Raw genomic sequence first — 19,625 nt, forward strand, 5'->3', positions numbered from 1 at the left:
GTCACTGCCCTGGGAGTGTTTAATAGGACAGTGTAGAGGGTGCTTTACTAATGTATCTAACCGCATTCTGAACCTGCCCTGGGAATGTTTGATGGGACAGTGTAGAGGGAGCTTTAAGCTGTGTCTAACCCCGTGCTGTATCTGCCCTGGGAATGTTTGATTGGACAGTGTAGAGGGAGCTTTACTCTGTATCTAACCCCGTGCTGTCACTGCCCTGGGAGTGTTTAATAGGACAGTGTAGAGGGTGCTTTACTAATGTATCTAACCGCATGCTGAACCTGCCCTGGGAATGTTTGATGGGACAGTGTAGAGGGAGCTTTAAGCTGTGTCTAACCCCGTGCTGTATCTGCCCTGGGAATGTTTGATTGGACAGTGTAGAGGGAGCTTTACTCTGTATCTAACCCCGTGCTGTACCTGCCCTGGGAGTGTTTGATCGGACAGTGTAGAGGGAGCTTTACTCTGTATCTAACCCCGTGCTGTCACTGCCCTGGGAGTGTTTAATAGGACAGTGTAGAGGGTGCTTTACTAATGTATCTAACCGCATGCTGAACCTGCCCCGGGAATGTTTGATGGGACAGTGTAGAGGGAGCTTTACTCTGTATCTAACCCCTGCTGTACCATCCCTGCGTTTGTTTGATGCGACAATGCAGAGGGAGGGAACTTTACTCTGTATCGAACCCATGCTGTACCTGTCCTGGGAGTGTTTGATGGGACAGTGTCGAGGTATCTTTACTCTGCATCGAACCCATGCTGTACTTGCCCTGGGTGTGTTTGATGGGACAGTGTAAAGGGAGCTTTATCTGTATCTAACTCCATGCTGTACCTGCCCTGGGAGTGTTTGATGGGACAGTGTAGAGTGAGAGTTACTCTGTATCTAACTCCGTGCTGTAACTGCCGCTGGAATGTTTGATGTGACGGTGTAGAGGGAGCTTTACTCTGTATGTAACCCCATGCTGTACCTGACCTGGGAGTGTTTCATGGGACAGTGTAAAGGGAGCTTTACTCTGTATCTGACCTGTGCTGTACCTGTCCTGGGAGTGTTTGATGGGACAGTGTAGAGTGAGTTTTACTCTGTATCGAACCGGTGCTGGACCTGCCTTGGGAGTGTTTGATGGGACAGTGTAGAGGGAGCTTTACTCTCTATCTAACCCCGTGCTGTACCTGCCCTGGGAGTGTTTGATGAGACAGTGTAGAGGGAGCTTTACTCTGTATTTAACCCGTGCTATACCTGCCCTAGGAGTGTTTGATGGGCCAGTGCAGAGAGAGATTTACGCTGTATCTAACCCAGTGCTGCACCTGCCCTGGGAATGTTTGATTGGACAGTGTAGAGGGAGCTTTACTCTGTATCTAACACGTGCTGTACCTGCCCTGGGAGTGTTTGATGGGACAGGGCAGAGAGAGCTTTACTCTGTATGTAACCCCATGCTGTACCTGACCTGGGAGTGTTTCATGGGACAGTGTAAAGGGAGCTTTACTCTGTATCTGACCTGTGCTGTACCTGTCCTGGGAGTGTTTGATGGGACAGTGTAGAGGGAGCTTTACTCTGTATCTAACCCGTTCTGTACCTGCCCTGGGATTGTATGACGGGACAGTGTAGAGCGAGCTTTACTCTGTATGTAACCCCATGCTGCACCTGACCTGGGAGTGCTTGATGGGACAGTGTTGAGCGAGGGAGCTTTACTCTGCATCTAACCCCGTGCTGCACCTGCCCTGGGAGTGTTTGATGGGACAATGTAGAGGGAGCTTTACTCTGTATCTAACTTCGTGCTGTACCTGCCCTGGGAGTGTTTGATGGGACAGTGTAGAGGGAGCTTTACTCTGTATCTGACCTGTGCGGTACCTGCCCTGGGAGTGTTTGATTGGACAGTGTAGAGGGAACTTTACTCTGTATCAAACCCCGTGCTGTACCTGCCTAGGAGTGTTTGATCGGACAGTGTAGAGGGAGCTTTATTCTGTATTTAACCCGTGCTGTACCTGCCCTGGAAATGTTTGATGGAACAGTGTAGAGGGATCTTTACTCTGTATCTAACCCCGTGCTGTACCTGCCCTGGGAGTGTTTGATGGGAAGGTGTAGAGGGAGGGAGCTTTATTCTGTATCTAACCCATGCTGTACCGCCCTGGGAGTGTTTGATGAGACGTTGTAAAGGGAGCTTTACTCTGTATCTAACCCATGCTGAATCTGCCCTGGGAGTGTTTGATGGGCCAGTGTAGAGGGAGCTTTACTCTGTATTTAACCCGTGCTGTAACTGCCGCTGGAATGTTTGATGTGACGGTGTAGAGGGAGCTTTACTCTGTATCTAACCCGTGCTGTAGCTGCCCTGGGAGTGTTTGGTCGGACAGTGTCGAGGGAGCTTTACTCTGTATCCAACTCCATGCTGTAACTGCCGCTGGAATATTTGATGTGACGGTGTAGAGGGAGCTTTACTCTGTATCTAACCCGTGCTGTAACTGCCCTGGGAGTGTTTGATGGGACAGTGTAGAGGGAGATTTACTCTGTACCTAACCGGTGCTGGACCTGCCTTGGGAGTGTTTGATGGGACAGTGTAGAGGGAGCTTTACTCTGTATTTAACCCGTGCTGTAACTGCCCTGGGAGTGTTTGATGGGCCAGGTAGAAAGAGATTTACTCTGTATCTAACCCACTGCTGTACCTGCCCTGGGAGTGTTTAATGGGACAGTGTCGAGCGAGCGTTACTCTGTATCTGACCTGTGCTGTACCTGTCCTGGGAGTGTTTGATGGGACAGTATAGAGGGAGCTTTACCCTCTATCTAACTCCATGCTCTACCTGCTCTGGGAATGTTTGACGGGACAGTGTAGAGGGAGCTTTACTCTGTATCTAACCCGTGCTGCACCTGCCCTGGGAGTGCTTGATGGGACAGTGTTGAGCGAGGGAGCTTTACTCTGTATCTAACCCCGTGCTGTACCTGTCCTGGGAGTGTTTGATGGGACAGTATAGAGGGAGCTTTACCCTCTATCTAACTCCATGCTCTACCTGCTCTGGGAATGTTTGACGGGACAGTGTAGAGGGAGCTTTACTCTGTATCTAACCCCGTGCTGCACCAGCCCTGGGAGTGTTTGGTTGGACAGTGTCGAGGGAGCTTTACTCTGTTTCTAACTCCGTGCTGTACCTGCCGCTGGAATGTTTGATGTGACGGTGCAGAGGGAGCTTTACTCTGTATCTAACCCATGCTGTACCTGCCCTGGGAGTGTTTGATGGGACAGTGTAAAGGTAGCTTTACTCTCTATCTAACCCCGTGCTGTACCTGCCTGGGAATGTTTGATCGGACAGTGTAGAGGGAGCTTTACTCTGTATCTAACCCCGTGCTGTCACTGCCCTGGGAGTGTTTAATAGGACAGTGTCGAGGGTGCTTTACTTGTATCTAACCCGTGCTGTACCTGACCTGGGAGTGTTTGATGGGACAGTGCAGAGGGACCTTTACTCTGTATCATGCCCGTGCTGTACCTGCCTGGGAGTGTTTGATGGGACAGTGCAGAGGGAGCTTTACTCTGCATCTAACCCCATGTTGTAACTGCCCTGGGAGTGTTTGATGGGCCAGTGTGGAGAGAGCTTTAAGCTGTATCTAACCCCGTGCTGTACCTGCCCTGGGAATGTTTGATTGGAAAGTGTTGAGCGAGGGAGCTTTACTCTGTATCTAACCCCGTGCTGCACCTGCCCGAGGATTGTTTGATGGGACAGCGTAGAGGGAGCTTTACTCTGTATCTAACCCGTGCTGTACCCGCCTGGGATTGTTTGATCGGACAGTGTAGAGGGAGCTTTACTCTGTATCTAACCGCATGGTGAACCTGCCCTGGGAGTGTTTGATGGGACAGTGATAAGGGAGCTTTACTCTCTATCTAACTCCATGCTGTACGTGCCCTCGGATTGTTTGATGGGACAGCGTAGAGGGAGCTTTACTCTGTATCTAACCCGTGCTGCACCTGCCCTGGGAGTGCTTGACTAGACAGTGTTGAGCGAGGGAGTTTTACTCTGTATCTTACCCCGTGCTGTACTTGCCCTGGGAGTGTTTGATGGGAAGGTGTAGAGGCAGGGAGCTTTATTCTATATCTAACCCCGTGCTGTACCTGCCTGGGAGTGTTTGATGGGACAGTGTCCAGGGAGCTTTACTCTGTATTTAACCGGTGCTGTTCCTGCCCTGGGAGTGTTTGATGGGCCAGTGTAGAGAGAACTTTAATCTGTATCGAACCCCGTGCTGTACCTGCCCTGGAAATGTTTGATGGGACAGTGTAGAGGGATCTTTACTGTGTATCTAACCCCGTGCTGTACCTACCCTGGGAGTGTTTGATGGGAAGGTGTAGAGGCAGGGAGCTTTATTCTTTATCTAACCCATGCTGTACCGCCCTGGGAGTGTTTGATGAGACAGTGTAAAGGGAGCTTTACTCTGTATCTAACCCATGCTGAATCTGCCCTGGGAGTGTTTGATGGGCCAGTGTAGAGGGAGCTTTACTCTGTATTTAACCCGTGCTGTAACTGCCCTGGGAGTGTTTCATGGGACAGGTAGAAAGAGATTTACTCTGTATCTAACCCACTGCTGTACTTGCCCTGGGAGTGTTTAATGGGACAGTGTCGAGCGAGCGTTACTCTGTATCTGACCTGTGCTGTACCTGTCCTGGGAGTGTTTGATGGGACAGTGTAGAGGGAATTTTACTCTGAATCTAACACCGTGCTGTACCTGCCTGGGAGTGTTTGATGGGACAGTGTAAAGGGAGCTTTACTCTGTATCTAACCCCGTGCTGTCACTGCCCTGGGAGTGTTTAATAGGACAGTGTAGAGGGTGCTTTACTAATGTATCTAACCGCATGCTGAACCTGCCCTGGGAATGTTTGATGGGACAGTGTAGAGGGAGCTTTACTCTGTATTTAACCTGTGCTGTTCCTGCCCTAGGAGTGTTTGATGGGCCAGTGTAGAGAGAGCTTTAAGCTGTGTCTAACCCCGTGCTGTATCTGCCCTGGGAATGTTTGATTGGACAGTGTAGAGGGAGCTTTACTCTGTATCTAACCCCGTGCTGTACCTGCCCTGGGAGTGTTTGATGCGACAGTGCAGAGGGAGGGAACTTTACTTCTGTATCGAACCCATGCTGTACTTGCCCTGGGTGTGTTTGATGGGACAGTGTAAAGGGAGCTTTATCTGTATCTAACCCTGTGCTGTACCTGCCCTGGGAGTGTTTGATGGGACAGTGTAGAGTGAGAGTTACTCTGTGTTTAAGCCGTGCTGTACCTGCCCTGGGAGTGTTTGGTCGGACAGTGTCGAGGGAGCTTTACTCTGTATCTAACTCCGCGCTGTAACTGCCGCTGGAATGTTTGATGTGATGGTGTCGAGGGAGCTTTACTCTGTATCTAACCCATGCTGTACCTGCCCTGGGAGTGTTTGATGGGACGGTGTAGAGGGAGCTTTACTCTGTACCTAACCGGTGCTGGACCTGCCTTGGGAGTGTTTGATGGGACAGTGTAGAGGGAACTTTACTCTGTATCTAACCCCGTGCTGTACCTGTCTGGGAGTGTTTGATCGGACAGTGTCCAGGGAGCTTTATTCTGTATCTAACCCATGCTGTACTGCCCAGGGAGTGTTTGATGAGACATTGTAAAGGGAGCTTTACTCTGTATCTAACCCATGCTGAATCTGCCCTGGGAGTGTTTGATGGGCCAGTGTAGAGGGAGCTTTACTCTGTATTTAACCCGTGCTGTAACTGCCCTGGGAGTGTTTGATGGGCCAGGTAGAAAGAGATTTACTCTGTATCTAACCCACTGCTGTACCTGCCCTGGGAGTGTTTAATGGGACAGTGTCGAGCGAGCGTTACTCTGTATCTGACCTGTGCTGTACCTGCCTGGGAGTGTTTGATCGGACAGTGTAGAGGGAGCTTTACTCTGTATCTAACCTCATGCTGAACCTGCCCTGGGAGTGTTTGATGGGACAGGGATAAGGGAGCTTTACCCTCTATCTAACTCCATGCTCTACCTGCTCTGGGAATGTTTGACGGGACAGTGTAGAGAGAGCTTTACTCTGTATCTAACCCGTGCTGCACCTGCCCTGGGAGTGCTTGATGGGACAGTGTTGAGCGAGGGAGCTTTACTCTGTATCTAACCCCGTGCTGTACCTGTCCTGGGAGTGTTTGATGGGACAGTGTAGAGGGAGGGAGCTTAACTCTGTATCTAACCCTGTGCTGCACCAGCCCTGGGAGTGTTTAGTTGGACAGTGTCGAGGAAGCTTTACTCTGTTTCTAACTCCGTGCTGTACCTGCCGCTGGAATGTTTGATGTGACGGTGCAGAGGGAGCTTTTACTCTGTATCTAACCCATGCTGTACCTGCCCTGGGAGTGTTTGATGGGACAGTGTAAAGGTAGCTTTACTCTCTATCTAACCCCGTGCTGTACCTGCCTGGGAATGTTTGATCGGACAGTGTAGAGGGAGCTTTACTCTGTATCTAACCCCGTGCTGTCACTGCCCTGGGAGTGTTTAATAGGACAGTGTAGAGGGTGCTTTACTCATGTATCTAACCGCATGCTGAACCTGCCCCGGGAATGTTTGATGGGACAGTGTAGAGGGAGCTTTATTCTGTATTTAACCCGTGCTGTTCCTTCCCTGGGAGTGTTTGATGAGACAGTGCAGAGGGAGCTTTACTCTGTATCTAACCCGTGCTGTCCCTGCCCTGGGAGTGTTTGATGGGACAGTGTAGAGGGAGCTTTACTCTGTCTGTAACCCCATGCGGTACCTGACCTGGGAGTGTTTGATGGGACAGTGCAGAGGGAGCTTTACTCTGTATCTAATCCCGTGCTGTACCTGTCTGGGAGTGTTTGATCGGACAGTGTCCAGGGAGCTTTATTCTGTATCTAACCCATGCTGTACCGCCCAGGGAGTGTTTGATGAGACATTGTAAAGGGAGCTTTACTCTGTATCTAACCCATGCTGAATCTGCCCTGGGAGTGTTTGATGGGCCAGTGTAGAGGGAGCTTTACTCTGTATCTAACCCACTGCTGTACTTGCCCTGGGAGTGTTTAATGGGACAGTGTCGAGTGAGTGTTACTCTGTATCTGACCTGTGCTGTACCTGTCCTGGGAGTGTTTGATGGGACAGTGTAGAGGGAATTTTACTCTGTATCTAACACCGTGCTGTACCTGCCTGGGAGTGTTTGATCGGACAGTGTAGAGGGAGCTTTACTCTGTATCTAACCTCATGCTGAACCTGCCCTGGGAGTGTTTGATGGGACAGTGATAAGGGAGCTTTACTCTGTATCTAACCCCGTGCTGCAACTGCCCTGAGATTGTTTGATGAGACAGCGTAGAGGGAGCTTTACTCTGTATCGAACCCATGCTGTACCTGTCCTGGGAGTGTTTGATGGGACAGTGTAGAGGGAGCTTTACTCTGTTTCTAACTCCGTGGTGTACCTGCCGCTGGAATGTTTGATGTGACGGTGTAGAGGGAGCTTTACTCTGTATCTAACACCGTGCTGTACCTGCCTGGGAGTGTTTGATGGGACAGTGAGAAGGGAGCTTTACCCTCTATCTAACTCCATGCTCTACCTGCTCTGGGAGGGTTTGATGGGACAGTGTAGAGGGAGCTTTACTCTGTATCTAACCCGTGCTGTACCTGCCCTGGGAGTGCTTGATGGGACAGTGTTGAGCGAGGGAGCTTTACTCTGTATCTAAACCCGTGATGTACCTGTCCTGGGAGTGTTTGATGGGACAGTGTAGAAGGAGGGAGCTTGACTCTGTATCTAACCCCGAGTTGCACCTGCCCTGGGAGTGTTTGGTCGGACAGTGTCGAGGGAGCTTTATTCTGTATCTAACCCATGCTGTACTGCCCAGGGAGTGTTTGATGAGACATTGTAAAGGGAGCTTTACTCTGTATCTAACCCATGCTGAATCTGCCCTGGGAGTGTTTGATGGGCCAGTGTAGAGGGAGCTTTACTCTGTATTTAACCCGTGCTGTAACTGCCCTGGGAGTGTTTGATGGGCCAGGTAGAAAGAGATTTACTCTGTATCTAACCCACTGCTGTACCTGCCCTGGGAGTGTTTAATGGGACAGTGTCGAGCGAGCGTTACTCTGTATCTGACCTGTGCTGTACCTGCCTGGGAGTGTTTGATCGGACAGTGTAGAGGGAGCTTTACTATGTATCTAACCTCATGCTGAACCTGCCCTGGGAGTGTTTGATGGGACAGTGATAAGGGAGCTTTACCCTCTATCTAACTCCATGCTCTACCTGCTCTGGGAGTGCTTGATGGGACAGTGTTGAGCGAGGGAGCTTTACTCTGTATCTAACCCCGTGCTGTACCTGTCCTGGGAGTGTTTGATGGGACAGTGTAGAGGGAGGGAGCTTAACTCTGTATCTAACCCTGTGCTGCACCAGCCCTGGGAGTGTTTAGTTGGACAGTGTCGAGGAAGCTTTACTCTGTTTCTAACTCCGTGCTGTACCTGCCGCTGGAATGTTTGATGTGACGGTGCAGAGGGAGCTTTTACTCTGTATCTAACCCATGCTGTACCTGCCCTGGGAGTGTTTGATGGGACAGTGTAAAGGTAGCTTTACTCTCTATCTAACCCCGTGCTGTACCTGCCTGGGAATGTTTGATCGGACAGTGTAGAGGGAGCTTTACTCTGTATCTAACCCCGTGCTGTCACTGCCCTGGGAGTGTTTAATAGGACAGTGTAGAGGGTGCTTTACTCATGTATCTAACCGCATGCTGAACCTGCCCCGGGAATGTTTGATGGGACAGTGTAGAGGGAGCTTTATTCTGTATTTAACCCGTGCTGTTCCTTCCCTGGGAGTGTTTGATGAGACAGTGCAGAGGGAGCTTTACTCTGTATCTAACCCGTGCTGTCCCTGCCCTGGGAGTGTTTGATGGGACAGTGTAGAGGGAGCTTTACTCTGTCTGTAACCCCATGCGGTACCTGACCTGGGAGTGTTTGATGGGACAGTGCAGAGGGAGCTTTACTCTGTATCTAATCCCGTGCTGTACCTGTCTGGGAGTGTTTGATCGGACAGTGTCCAGGGAGCTTTATTCTGTATCTAACCCATGCTGTACCGCCCAGGGAGTGTTTGATGAGACATTGTAAAGGGAGCTTTACTCTGTATCTAACCCATGCTGAATCTGCCCTGGGAGTGTTTGATGGGCCAGTGTAGAGGGAGCTTTACTCTGTATCTAACCCACTGCTGTACTTGCCCTGGGAGTGTTTAATGGGACAGTGTCGAGTGAGTGTTACTCTGTATCTGACCTGTGCTGTACCTGTCCTGGGAGTGTTTGATGGGACAGTGTAGAGGGAGCTTTACTCTGTATCTAACCTCATGCTGAACCTGCCCTGGGAGTGTTTGATGGGACAGTGATAAGGGAGCTTTACTCTGTATCTAACCCCGTGCTGCAACTGCCCTGAGATTGTTTGATGAGACAGCGTAGAGGGAGCTTTACTCTGTATCTAACCCGTGCTGTCCCTGCCCTGGGAGTGTTTGATGGGACAGTGTAGAGGGAGCTTTACTCTGTATCTAACCCCGTGCTGCAACTGCCCTGAGATTGTTTGATGAGACAGCGTAGAGGGAGCTTTACTCTGTATCTAACCCGTGCTGTACCCGCCTGGGAGTGTTTGATCGGACAGTGTAGAGGGAGCTTTACTCTGTATCTAACCCCGTGCTGTACTTGCCCTGGGAGTGTTTGATGGGACAGTGATAAGGGAGCTTTACTCTCTATCTAACTCTTGCTGTACCTGCCCTGTGAGTGTTTGATGGGACAGTGTAGAGGGAGCTTTACTCTGTATCTAACCCCATGCTGTACCTGCCCTGGGAGTGTTTGATGGGACGGTGTAAAGGAATCTTTACTATGTATCCAACCCGTGCTGTAGCTGCCCTGGGAGTGTTTGCTCGGACAGTGTAGAGGGAGCTTTACTCTGTATCGAACCCATGCTGTACCTGTCCTGGGAGTGTTTGATGGGACAGTGTAGAGGGAGCTTTACTCTGTTTCTAACTCCGTGGTGTACCTGCCGCTGGAATGTTTGATGTGACGGTGTAGAGGGAGCTTTACTCTGTATCTAACACCGTGCTGTACCTGCCTGGGAGTGTTTGATGGGACAGTGAGAAGGGAGCTTTACCCTCTATCTAACTCCATGCTCTACCTGCTCTGGGAGGGTTTGATGGGACAGTGTAGAGGGAGCTTTACTCTGTATCTAACCCGTGCTGTACCTGCCCTGGGAGTGCTTGATGGGACAGTGTTGAGCGAGGAAGCTTTACTCTGTATCTAAACCCGTGATGTACCTGTCCTGGGAGTGTTTGATGGGACAGTGTAGAAGGAGGGAGCTTGACTCTGTATCTAACCCCGAGTTGCACCTGCCCTGGGAGTGTTTGGTCGGACAGTGTCGAGGGAGCTTTACTCTGTATCTGAGCCCATGCTGTACCTGCCCTCGGTGTGTTTAATGGGATGGTGTAGAAGGAGCTTTACTCTGTATCTAACTCCGTGCTGTACCTGCCGCTGGAATGTTTGATGTGACGGTGTAGTGGGAGCTTTACTCTGTATCGAACCCATGCTGCACCTGCCCTGGGATTGTTTGATGGAACAGTGTAGAGGCAGCTTTACTCTGTATCTAACCCGTGCTGTTCCTGCCCTGGGAGTGTTTGATGGGACAGTGTAGAGGGAGCTTTACTCTGTATCTAACCCCATACTGTACCTGACCTGGGAGTGTTTGATGGGACAGTGTAGAGGGAGCTTTACTCTGTATCTTACCTGTGCTGTACCTGCCCTGGGAGTGTTTGATTGGTCAGTGCAGCGGGAGGTTTACTCTGTAATAACCCAGTGCTGTACCTGCCCTGGGAGTGTCTGATGGGACAGTGTCGAGGGTGGTTTACTTTGTATGTAACCCCATGCTGTACCTGACCTGGGAGTGTTTGATCAGACAGTGTGGAGGAGCTTTACTCTGTATCTAACCCCATGCTGTACCTGTCCTATGAGTGTTTGATCGGACAGTGTAGAGGGAGCTTTACTCTGTCTGTAACCCCATGCGGTACCTGACCTGGGAGTGTTTGATGGGACAGTGCAGAGGGAGCTTTACTCTGTATCTAATCCCATGCTGTACCTGTCTGGGAGTGTTTGATCGGACAGTGTCCAGGGAGCTTTATTCTGTATCTAACCCATGCTGTACCGCCCAGGGAGTGTTTGATGAGACATTGTAAAGGGAGCTTTACTCTGTATCTAACCCATGCTGAATCTGCCCTGGGAGTGTTTGATGGGCCAGTGTAGAGGGAGCTTTACTCTGTATCTAACCCACTGCTGTACTTGCCCTGGGAGTGTTTAATGGGACAGTGTCGAGTGAGTGTTACTCTGTATCTGACCTGTGCTGTACCTGTCCTGGGAGTGTTTGATGGGACAGTGTAGAGGGAATTTTACTCTGTATCTAACACCGTGCTGTACCTGCCTGGGAGTGTTTGATCGGACAGTGTAGAGGGAGCTTTACTCTGTATCTAACCCCGTGCTGCAACTGCCCTGAGATTGTTTGATGAGACAGCGTAGAGGGAGCTTTACTCTGTATCTAACCCGTGCTGTACCCGCCTGGGAGTGTTTGATCGGACAGTGTAGAGGGAGCTTTACTCTGTATCTAACCCCGTGCTGTACTTGCCCTGGGAGTGTTTGATGGGACAGTGATAAGGGAGCTTTACTCTCTATCTAACTCTTGCTGTACCTGCCCTGTGAGTGTTTGATGGGACAGTGTAGAGGGAGCTTTACTCTGTATCTAACCCCATGCTGTACCTGCCCTGGGAGTGTTTGATGGGACGGTGTAAAGGAATCTTTACTATGTATCCAACCCGTGCTGTAGCTGCCCTGGGAGTGTTTGCTCGGACAGTGTAGAGGGAGCTTTACTCTGTATCGAACCCATGCTGTACCTGTCCTGGGAGTGTTTGATGGGACAGTGTAGAGGGAGCTTTACTCTGTTTCTAACTCCGTGGTGTACCTGCCGCTGGAATGTTTGATGTGACGGTGTAGAGGGAGCTTTACTCTGTATCTAACACCGTGCTGTACCTGCCTGGGAGTGTTTGATGGGACAGTGAGAAGGGAGCTTTACCCTCTATCTAACTCCATGCTCTACCTGCTCTGGGAGGGTTTGATGGGACAGTGCAGAGGGAGCTTTACTCTGTATCTAACCCGTGCTGTACCTGCCCTGGGAGTGCTTGATGGGACAGTGTTGAGCGAGGGAGCTTTACTCTGTATCTAAACCCGTGATGTACCTGTCCTGGGAGTGTTTGATGGGACAGTGTAGAAGGAGGGAGCTTGACTCTGTATCTAACCCCGAGTTGCACCTGCCCTGGGAGTGTTTGGTCGGACAGTGTCGAGGGAGCTTTACTCTGTATCTGAGCCCATGCTGTACCTGCCCTCGGTGTGTTTAATGGGATGGTGTAGAAGGAGCTTTCCTCTGTATCTAACTCCGTGCTGTACCTGCCGCTGGAATGTTTGATGTGACGGTGTAGTGGGAGCTTTACTCTGTATCGAACCCATGCTGCACCTGCCCTGGGATTGTTTGATGGAACAGTGTAGAGGCAGCTTTACTCTGTATCTAACCCGTGCTGTTCCTGCCCTGGGAGTGTTTGATGGGACAGTGTAGAGGGAGCTTTACTCTGTATCTAACCCCATACTGTACCTGACCTGGGAGTGTTTGATGGGACAGTGTAGAGGGAGCTTTACTCTGTATCTTACCTGTGCTGTACCTGCCCTGGGAGTGTTTGATTGGTCAGTGCAGCGGGAGGTTTACTCTGTAATAACCCAGTGCTGTACCTGCCCTGGGAGTGTCTGATGGGACAGTGTTGAGGGTGGTTTACTTTGTGTGTAACCCCGTGCTGTACCTGACCTGGGCGTGTTTGATCAGACAGTGTGGAGGAGCTTTACTCTGTATCTAACCCCATGCTGTACCTGTCCTATGAGTGTTTGATCGGACAGTGTAGATGGAGATTTACTCTGTATCTAACCAGTGCTGTACCTGCCCTGGGAGTGTATGATGGGACATTGTAGAGGGAGCTTTACTCTGTATCTAACCCCGTGCTGTACCTGCCCTGGGAGTGATTATTGGGATGGTGTAGAAGGAGCTTTGCTCTGTATCTAACTCCGTGCTGTACCTGCCGCTGGAATGTTTGATGTGACGGTGTAGAGGGAGCTTTACTCTGTATCTAACCCATGCAGTACCTGCCCTGGGAGTGTTTGATGGGACGGTGTAAAGGAATTTTTACTGTGCATCCAACCCGTGCTGTACCTGCCCTGGGAGAGTTTGATCGGACAGTGTAGAGGGAGCTTTACTCTTTTTCTAACCCTCTGCTGCAGCTGCCCTGGGAGTGTTTAATGGGACACTGCAGAGCGAGCGTTACTCTGTATCTAACCCAGTGCTGTACCTGTCCTGGGAGTGTCTGATGGGACAATGTCGAGGGAGCTTTACTCTGTATCTCACCTGTGCTGTACCTGCCCTGGGAGTTTTTGATAGGACATTGTAGAGGGAGCTTTGCTTTGTATTTAATCACATGCTATAGCTGCCCCGGGAGTGTTTAATAAGATGGTGTAGAAGGAGCTTTACTCTGTATCTAACCCCGTGCTGTACCTGCCCTGGCAGTGTTTGATGGGGCGGTGTAAAGGAATCTTTACTATGCATCCAACCCGTGCTGTACCTGCCCTGGGAGTTTTTGATGGGACAGTGTAGAGGGAGGGAGCTTTACTCTGTATCTAACCCATGCTGTTCCTGCCCTGGGAGTGTTTGATGGGAAAGTGATAAGGTAGCTTTACTCTGTATCTAATCCTATGCTGTACCTGCCCGGGAGTGATGAATGGGATGGTGTAGAGGGAGGTTTACTCTATATCTAACTCCGTGCTGTACCTGCCGCTGGAGTGTTTGATGGGACGGTGTTGAGGGAGCTTTACTTTGTATCTAACCCGTGCTGTACCTGTCCTGGGAGTTTTTGATGGGACAGTGTAGAGGAAGCTTTACTCTGTTTCTAATCCCGTGCTGTACCTGCCCGGGTGTGGTGAATGGGATGGTGCAGAGGGAGCTTTACTCTGTATCTAACCCCATGCTTTCCCTGTCCTGGGAGTGTTTGATGGGACAGTGTAGAGGGAGGGAGCTTTACTCTCTATTTAACTCCGTGCTGTACCTGCCCTGGGATTGTTTGATGGGACAGTGTAGAGGAAGCTTTACTCTGTATCTAACTCCGTGCTGTACCTGCCGCTGGAGTGTTTGATGGGATGCTGTAGGGGGAGCTCCACTCTGTATCTAACCCCATGCTGTACCTGCCCTGGGACTATTTGATGGGACAGTGTCGAGGGATCTTTACTCTGTACCTAACCCGTGCTGCTCCTGCCCTGGGAGTGTTTGGTCGGACAGTGTAGAAACATAGAAAGTAGATGCAGGAGTAGGCCATCTGGCCCTGCGAGCATGCACCACCATTCAATAGGATCATGGCTGATCATTCCTTCAGTACCCGGTTCCTGATTTCTCTCCATACCCCTTGATCCCTTTAGCCGCATGGGCCATACCTAACTCCCTCTTGAATATATGTAATGAACTGGCCTCAACAACTCTCTGCTGTAGGGAATTCCATAGGTTAACAACTCTCTGAGTGAAGAAGTTCCTCCTCATCTCAGTCCTAAGTGGCTTACCCCTTATCCTAAGACTATGTCCCCTGGTTCTGGACTTCCCCAACATCGGGAACATTCTTCCTGCATCTAACCTGTCCAGTCCCGTCAGAATTTTATATGTTTCTATGTGAACCCCTCTCATCCTTCTAAATTCCAGTGAATACAGGCCCAGTCGATCCAGTCTCTCCTCATATGACAGTCCTGCTATCCCAGGAATCCGTCTGGTGAACCACCGCTGCACTCCCTCAATAGCAAGAACGTCCTTCCTCAGATTAGGAGACCAAAACTGAACACAGTATTCCAGGTGAGGCCTCACCAAGGCCCTGTACAATTGCAGTAAGACTTCCCTGCTCCTCTACTCAAATCCCCTTGCTGTGAAGGCCAACATACCATTTGCCTTCTTCACCGCCTGCTGTACCTACATGCCAACCTTCAATGACTGATAAATCATGACACACAGGTCTCGCTGCACCTCCCCTTTTCCTCATCTGCCGCCATTCAGATAATATTCTGCCTTCGTGTTTTTTCCCCCATAGTGGAGAACCTCACATTTATCCACATTATACTTCATCTGCCATGTATTTGTCCACTCGCCCAACCTGTCCAAATCACCCTGCAGCCTCTTCGCGTCCTCCTCACAGCTCACACCACCACCCAGTTTAGTGTCATTTGCAAACTTGGAGATAGTACACTTAATTCCATCATCCAAATCATTAATATATATTGTAATTAGCTGGGGTCCCAGCACTGAGCCCTGCGGCACTCCACCAGTCACTGCCTGCCATTCTGAAAAGGACCCGTTAATCCCGACTCTCTGCTTCCTGTCTGCCAACCAGTTCTCTATCCACGTCAGTACATTACCCCCAATACCATTTGCTTTGATTTTGCACACCAATCTCTTGTGTGGGACCTTGTCAAAAGCCTTTTAAAAGTCCAAATACACCACACCCACTGGTTCTCCCCTGTCCACTCTACTGGTTACATCCTCAAAAAATTGCAGATTTGTCAAGCATGATTTCCCTTTCATAAATCTATGCTGACTTGGACCAATCCTATCACTGCTTTCCAAATGTGCAGCTATTTCATCCTTAATGATGGATTCCAACATTTTCTCTGGTGTCTGGTGTCAGGCTAACTGGTCTATAATTACCCGTTTTCTCTCTCCCGCCTTTTTAAAAAAGTGGTGTTACATTAGCAACCCTCCAGTCCATAGGGAGGGAGCTTTACTCTGTATCTAACCCCGTGCTGTACCTGCCCTGGGTGTGTTTGATGGGACAGTTTAGAGTGAGTTTTACTCTATTTCTATTCTCGTGCTGTACCTGCCCTGGGAGTGTTTGATGGGACAGTATAGACGGAGCTTTACTCTGGATCTAACCTGTGCTGTACCTGCCCTGCGAGTGTTTAATGGGACAGTGTAGAGGGAGCTTTACTCTGTATCTAACCCCGTGCTGTACCTGCCCTGGGAGTGTTTGATGGGACGGTGTAAAGGAATCTTTACGCTGTATCCAACCCGTGATGTACTTGCCCTGGGAGTGTTTGATGGGACAGTGTAGAGGGAGCTCCAGTCTGTATCTAACCCCGTGCTGTACCTGCCCTGGGAGTGTTTGATCGGACCGTGTAGAGGGAGCTTTACTCTGTTTCTAACTCCGCGCTGTACCTGCCCTGGGAGTGTTTGATGGGACAGTGTAGAAGGAGCTTTACTCTGTATCTAACCCATGCTGTACCTGCTCTGGGAGTGTTTGATGGGACAGTGTAGAGGGAGCTTTACTCTGTATCTAACCCCATGCCTCACCTGCCCTGGGAGTGTTTGATGGAACAGTGTAGAGAGAACATGTTCTTCCAATGTATCTTTAAAAATAGTTATAAAAATACTAATTTTCAAACAAATCTCAGTTTCATTCCGAGCTTAAATGGCCAATGGCTTATCTCTCTCTTTCTACAATATTACTGCCTCTCTCCCTTCATTTTATGATGACTTGCTTCATGGTGTTCTGTGAGTGCTTCCCTGCAATATTTCCATTGCCTTCCTTCCGAGCTGTTCCCTTGCTGTCCCCGGTGTCTGACGGGACATCTTGGCAGGTCCAGGGAGAAGCACGTTCCACGTGTGCCGGGCTGAGAGGATGTTCTGGGCTTGGGCGATGGCGAGAGCTGGGATATAATCCATGCCGAAAATCTTGGGTCTTCCTGAGTTCCTTTCTCCCTGCTTTGTGTTCCTTCCTCATCACCACCCCATACCTGCTGATGTTCCCCAATCTTCGACAAGTTTACTTCCGTTCTTTAACCCTGAAATGAGCTTCCAACCATTTAACCGCAGCATAACTAAAACCACCTTTTTGCAACTCCGTAACATCGCCCATCTCCGCCCCTGCCTCAGCTCATCCACTGCTGAAACCCTCATCCAAGCCTTTGTTGTCTCTAAACTTGACTATTCCAATGCACTCCTGGCCAGCCTCCTACATTCTACCCTACGTAAACATTAGGTGATCTAAAACTTGGCTGCCCGTGTCCTAACTCACATCGAGTCCCGCTCACCCATCACCCCTGTGCTCACCGACCTACATTGGCTCCTCGTTAAGCAACACCTCGATTTCAAAATTCTCATCCTTGGTTACAAATCCCTCCATGGTCCCTCGCCCCTCCCTATCTCTGTAATCTCCTCCAGCCCCACAATCACCGAGATATCTACGCTCCTCTAATTCTACCCTCCTGAGCATCCCTGATTATAATCGCTCCACCATCGGTGGCCGTGCCTTCTGTTGCTTGGGCCCCAAGCTCTGGAATTCCCTCCCTAAACCTCTCCGCCTCTCTACCTCTCTTTCCTCCTCCAAGACGCTCCTTAAAGCCTACCTCTTTGACCAAGCTTTTGGTTACTGGCGCTAATTTCTACTTATGCGGCTTGGTGTCAATTTTTAGCACAGAACACTTCTGTGAAACGCCTTGAGACTTTTCACTACATTAAAGGCCCTATATACATACAAGTTGTTGTTCTCTCTCTGTCCCATGGAAAATTCCTCTCCTCATTCAGGGCCATGTTAGATCTGGTTAAAGGGAGGTTAACTGAAGCAAAGCTACTTCCCTCGCACACGTCACAAAGGTGGTGCCCTCTCCATCACTTTCCAAATGTATGTGAACTTTGAAGTTATTTTATTATTAATTCAGAGTATTGGTCTTTTGCCCAACTCCTTGAGGTTAGCTGCTTAAGTGGCACCTGCTCCTGGGTCTATATTTGCTATTTGCTGAGATAAAGCCCCTATTAATTGCCATGAGGAAGTTGCTCTACCACTTTAACTTTGCCGAGTGTGTGAGGGAATGACATCGATTGTTCACCCCGAGATACAGTGGCTGTGCTCAGAGACCACTTGTGTGCATGCTCTCCCTCCGCCCTCCCCACGTGTCAGTGGCTACATCCACTGTTGGTCTTGGTCTTATGGTCTACAGGGCTGTAGTGATGCCCACCCTCCTGTATGGCTCAGAAACATGGACCATGTACAGTCGACACCTCAATTCGCCACCAACAATGTCTCCTCCAGATCCGACAAATCCCCTGGGTGGACAGATGCGTCAACGTTAGCATCCTCGACCAGGCCCACATCCCCACCATCGAAGCACTGACCACACTTGATCAGCTTCATTGGGCAGGCCACATTGTTCGTATGCCTGACACAAGACTTCCAAAGCAAGTGCTCTACTCGGAACTCCTACACGGCAAGTGAGCCCCAGGTGGGCAGAGGAAATGTTACAAGGACACCCTCAAAGACTCCCTGATAAAATGCAACATCTCCACTGACACCTGGGAGTCCCTGGCCAAAGAAAGCCCTAAGTGGAGGAAGTGCATCCGGGAGGGCGCTGAGCACCTCGAATCTCGTCGCCGAAAGCATGCAGAAACCAAGCGCAGGCAACGGAAGGAGCATGCGGCAAACCAGACTCCCCACCCACCCTTTCCTTCAACCACTGTTTGTCCCACCTGTGACAGAGACTGTAATTCCCGTATTGGACTGTTCAGTCACCTGAGAACTCACTTTTGAGTATGGAAGCAAGTCTTCCTCGATTCCGAGGGACTGCCTATGGGGATGATGGGTGTGATACCCAGCCATACGTGCTGGGAAGAAGGTCCAATGGAGGCCTGCTCTTGTTCCGATCTCAATCACAATACTGAGGGGAGGGGATTTCATGATTGACCTCAATGTCCTCGGGCTGAGGAAGCAAGAACATTAGCCAGGGTTTCCGATCCAGGTCGCCACCCAGTGCTGTAAGTTGCAGGTATGTGAAGACTGGGCTCGGGTATGATGCAACCCTTGGTCGATTGGCCCAAAGAGCTTCAGTGTCTTTGCTTGCTCATAAAGAATGGTCACTGGGGAGAGATACCTGAGGTGCTGTGTGATCTGTGGGATTGTGAGTGGGAAGTATTGATTCCTTCATTGGGGAGGGAACATATTTAATAAACCAACCTAAAGGAAATGAGTTAATTCCACATCCTGATGAAAGACTGAGTCATAAATCGCTGAACCTTTGAACATGCCCCCAATGCTCCCGCACTCAGCACCTCCTGCGTCCCCTGTGTTGTGTTTGTTGAGTGTTACTTTAACCCTTTGAGCTGGGTGTAATGGCTGTCTTTGTGCTGACAGGTATCCTACGTTAAAGCTATTGATATCTGGATGGCCGTCTGCCTCCTGTATGTCTTTGCTGCCTTGCTTGAATACGCAGCTGTCAACTTTGTGTCCCGACAGCACAAGGAATTCATACGGCTTCGAAAGAGACAGAAGCGGCAGCAGATGGTGAGTCTGCTTGAGTTTGTCCTGTTGGTGCTAGATATTAACCGTTCACCCTTCACTGCTTCATATAGTCTCCTGTATTGACTTTTTAAGACATTAATAAACTTTCAAAATGGATGCTTCATGGGTTCTTTGCTTAAGAATTCATAGCAACATATTGCTATTAAGAACTAGTTGGTTTATTAGCAAAGGTTTAACAATCACACGACACATTACCAGTTCATCCACCAGGCTCACAACCACCTGCCTCATCG

The 19,625-nt window shown here is 49.9% G+C and overlaps 1 protein-coding gene across 1 annotated transcript in view; it reads left to right on the forward strand.

The window, feature by feature from the left end:
- glra4a (glycine receptor, alpha 4a) overlaps nucleotides 1-19,625 on the forward strand; it is a 284,892-nt gene that overhangs the window by 241,931 nt on the left and 23,336 nt on the right. The window contains exon 10 of the mRNA XM_070884005.1: nucleotides 19,225-19,401. Coding sequence (XP_070740106.1) covers nucleotides 19,225-19,401 — 177 coding nt within the window. The remainder of the gene's footprint in view (nucleotides 1-19,224; nucleotides 19,402-19,625) is intronic.

Source organism: Pristiophorus japonicus, chromosome 6 (assembly GCF_044704955.1).
Source record: "Pristiophorus japonicus isolate sPriJap1 chromosome 6, sPriJap1.hap1, whole genome shotgun sequence".
NCBI lineage: Eukaryota > Metazoa > Chordata > Chondrichthyes > Pristiophoridae > Pristiophorus > Pristiophorus japonicus.